This window comes from Meriones unguiculatus, chromosome 9, assembly GCF_030254825.1.
Source record: "Meriones unguiculatus strain TT.TT164.6M chromosome 9, Bangor_MerUng_6.1, whole genome shotgun sequence".
NCBI lineage: Eukaryota > Metazoa > Chordata > Mammalia > Rodentia > Muridae > Meriones > Meriones unguiculatus.
In genome coordinates, this window is record NC_083357.1 from 53783828 (window position 1) to 53787444 (window position 3617).

The following is a 3617-nucleotide window of genomic DNA, read 5'->3' on the forward strand; positions in this document are numbered from 1 at the left end:
TGTTTTCTTCATCGATACAACCTTTTCAATTAAATATGTTACATAACCAAGACTAAGAAAAGTATCATATATTGTGTGAAGACTTGTGAGTCCTTCTGGAAAATAACTCACATGGAGATATCACACACATGGCTCTGAGTATGTGACTATGTTTCCATACCAGGCATGGTGTACCTCCTCTTGAGCAGATCAATAAGTTCAATTAGGGTGTGTGAGCCACTACTGCTCCCAGGGAGTTATTGTAGCATGCTGGACATTGATATAGGTAATGACAGCAAATACTCTTTACTCCATTATAAAATACAACCCTTGAAGAGAAGACAAATTAATTCATGCTGCTAAACTAATAGCTCCCTCTTGGATATGCCAAATTACAAAATTGTGCAATGATAGGATAAACACTTTGATGTCTAAAACTTTCATGTATTATAGTGACAGTGATATTTTCTAACCTTGTTGAAGATGTGTAGCATATGTATTCCTATTGCTAACAGGCAATGAATGAATTGTTTGAAATCTTAATACTACAAAGTAGAATTATGAAAAAAGTAGGGTTATTGAGAAAACCACCTACAACATAGGAGACATTATTGAAATTAGTGCAGTGTCTGAGTAGGTGATCACTGTAAATTATACATGTCTTTCTGACTCACATCTTAGAATGGATAACTTGAAAAAAAAAACATGAAGGCATGGGTGGGATCATTAGTACATTTAAGTGCAGAAAAACCTGCACCTAACATAGTTCACTGTGTTGTAAAGAAACATGACAAGTACTGATTTGTTTCTTCAATGAAAAAAACATGATCAAAGCTAGAAATGTAGTCTACTGGACTGAGATGATGACTTGATAAGTCCAGCACAGGCAGCTCATCATGGCATGGCTATAACGGCTGCAACTTAATAGTTTGTAGGAAATGTTTTTTTTTTAATTAATTAACGTATTTATTCACTTTACATCCCAATGGCAGCCCCTTCCTCCTCTTCTCCTGGTCCCACCTCTTCCTACTTTTCCCCTCCACTTCTCTGCAGTAAAGAGAAGACCCAAGCAACAAACCCAGCCCTGCACATCCAATCTCAACAGGACTAAGTGCATCCTCTTTCACTGAGCCCAGACAAGGTAGCTCAGCTAAGAGAAAGTGATCCAAAATCAGGCAACAGAGTCCATGTCAGAGAGACTCCCTGCTCCCATTATTAGTGAACCCTCATGAAAACCAAGCTTCCCATGAGCTACATGTGTGTACGGAGTCTAGGTTCAGTCCTTGCTTGGTCTTTGGATCATGTTTCAGTCTCTGTGAGGGCCCATTGGCCTATTAGTTGACTCTGTTGGTCTTCTTGTGGAGTTCTGGTACCCTCCTAGTGGCTCTATCTTTCCCCCAAATCTTCCACAAAACTCCCTTAGCTCGGCCTAGTGTTTGGCTTTGGGTCTCAGCATCTATTTTATTCTGCTTCTGTGTGAAGCCTTTCAGAGGTTAGTTATGTTATATTCCTCTCTGCATAGCAAACTATTATTAATGGTGTCCCAGGGTATGGAATGTTTTTTTAGAATAGATGCATATGTGCAGTTCTATCTTTTTTAAAATGACAAAAAACTGACAGAAACTGAAAGGCTGCTGTTCTAACAAGAACTCCAGCCAATTGGATCATTTAAATATCTCCACAGTGAATCTAAAAATTGTATTCTTGTTTGAATTAAAAGTGTGCATTAACAAGAGCATGTATTTTTGTTTTCTACAGGATTAGAGGCATCTCTTCCAAAATACCCATAATGGTAAAAATTCAGTTTCATTTTGTGTTCTTTACCTTTATTCCTAATAATTATGAAGAGAAGTTTCCTGGAACAGTGAGGGTATACCTTCTCCTACCTCAGAAATTTCACTTTTTTCATCACCTGTTATCCTGTGAAAAAAGTAGAACCCAGGAATGATATACTAAAACTGAAGTTAATTGTTGTATTATGTTTGAACATGACACAATGATAGAACACTTGTTGAGTACTTTCAAGACTCTAAACTCAATCCCAAGAACCAAAAGCAAAGGCCATGACCAATCACTGTGTTTGTCCTTGAACCACAAGGACCATGCAAAGCACTCAACAAGTGGTGACAGGTTTGAGGACAGGCTGCAGGTGCCTGGGGAGCAGTGTGTATCTGCTGTGCAGAAGTAGATGGCTGAGTCTCCAGGCTGAGTGGCTGTGACATGCAGGGACAGGTGTTTCTCTTTCTTATCCAACAAAAGGCTGAGTCTTTGGTTCTGCTTTCTTTCCATATTTGAATGGATGCCAATGATGAACTGAGGACCCTTCCCAGGCTCTTGCTTATACCAAGGGAAGTAGGCTGAGGCACTGTCAGTGTAAGTGCAGTTGATGACAGCACTGTCTCCCTCCTGGACACTCAGGGAAGAAGGGTGCTGTTTCACCTGCTCACCTCTGCTCTCCCCTATGCAGAAAGATGAAGAGAAAGGTTTTCAAGTCATTTCTCTTCCTTAATTACTGCTATAGTAAGCAGAAAAAGGCTGAATGAAGCCATTTTCTGGACATCTAAGGATCATCCACTAATACCCCCACACACACCCCATCCTCAACTCACAGTCCATCTGCAGCCAGAGGAAAATGAATAAAGCATGAACAGTTGTCTTCATGGTGCTTCCTATTCAGATCATTGCAGATGCTCAGTCTCCAGCCAGCTGAGCCACTTGCAAGTCTAGATTGACCCTTATGACAGTCAAGCCTGCTGAGTTAGTGGTCCAGCCAATGAGAAGAAAGCCTGTTCATTCTGAATTCACTGAGGATTTTCTGTGCATTGGCTGAGGTACACTGCCACCCTGTGGTCAGATTTCTACTTTCTTTTCTGGATTCTAGTTTCTTTCCTAGTATTCTAAATTACATTAGATAGATAGATAGATAGATAGATAGATAGATAGATAGATAGATAGATAGATAGATAGATAGATGGATGGATAAACTTCAAAAGAGACCGCAGGCCATCAGTGCCTTCTCTACTCTTCCAAAGCTGAGCTTATGTAGAGTGTGAACCAGCCTAACAATGTGAGAGTTTGTTTTATCTTCTTATTCATCCTTGTGAGTATCATATTTTCAGACCTAGCTGGACTCCTGGCCTGTGAACCACTGTGACCAGAAGAGTGTTCCAGGTCCTCACTCGCTTACTCCATCTCCACACTCACAGGCCTAGCTGTGTTTCCTCTGCCTGTAAAGAAGCACATTCAATTGGAAAGACCTGATATCCATCCACTCACATCTCCCCACAACCAGAAAGCATGTTATAGGTCCTGTCGCTTGCAAACCATCCTAGACTGGAAAATGTCCCAGAACCTCCCTGTGCCATCCCCACACTCACAGGCATAGCTTAGCTTGGACAGCTTTTGCACAAACGCAGAGAGCCAGACCTGAGTCACATTGACACGCTTTCTTAATTAACACGGAAATAGAGTCACTTTCATTCCTGTAATCAATAATGAGTATCTGTATCTGAAGAACTGAACTACCAACTCTTAGCACCTGATCTGAATGCAAACAAGCTTGAGAAATATCAAAAAACAGGAACAAAATGCTACTCAGCGGAGGCAGGCTACAATATCAGACCCAATGAAAGAAGTCA

At 40.7% G+C, this 3617-nt stretch overlaps 1 gene segment (V, D, J or C); it reads right to left on the reverse strand.

The window, feature by feature from the left end:
* Positions 1 to 554: 554 nt before the first annotated feature.
* On the reverse strand, positions 555 to 2640 carry LOC132656240 (T cell receptor alpha variable 13-1-like). The segment is given in 3 exon segments: positions 555 to 570; positions 2048 to 2438; positions 2589 to 2640. Coding segments are annotated over 3 exon segments (459 nt in total).
* Positions 2641 to 3617: the final 977 nt, after the last annotated feature.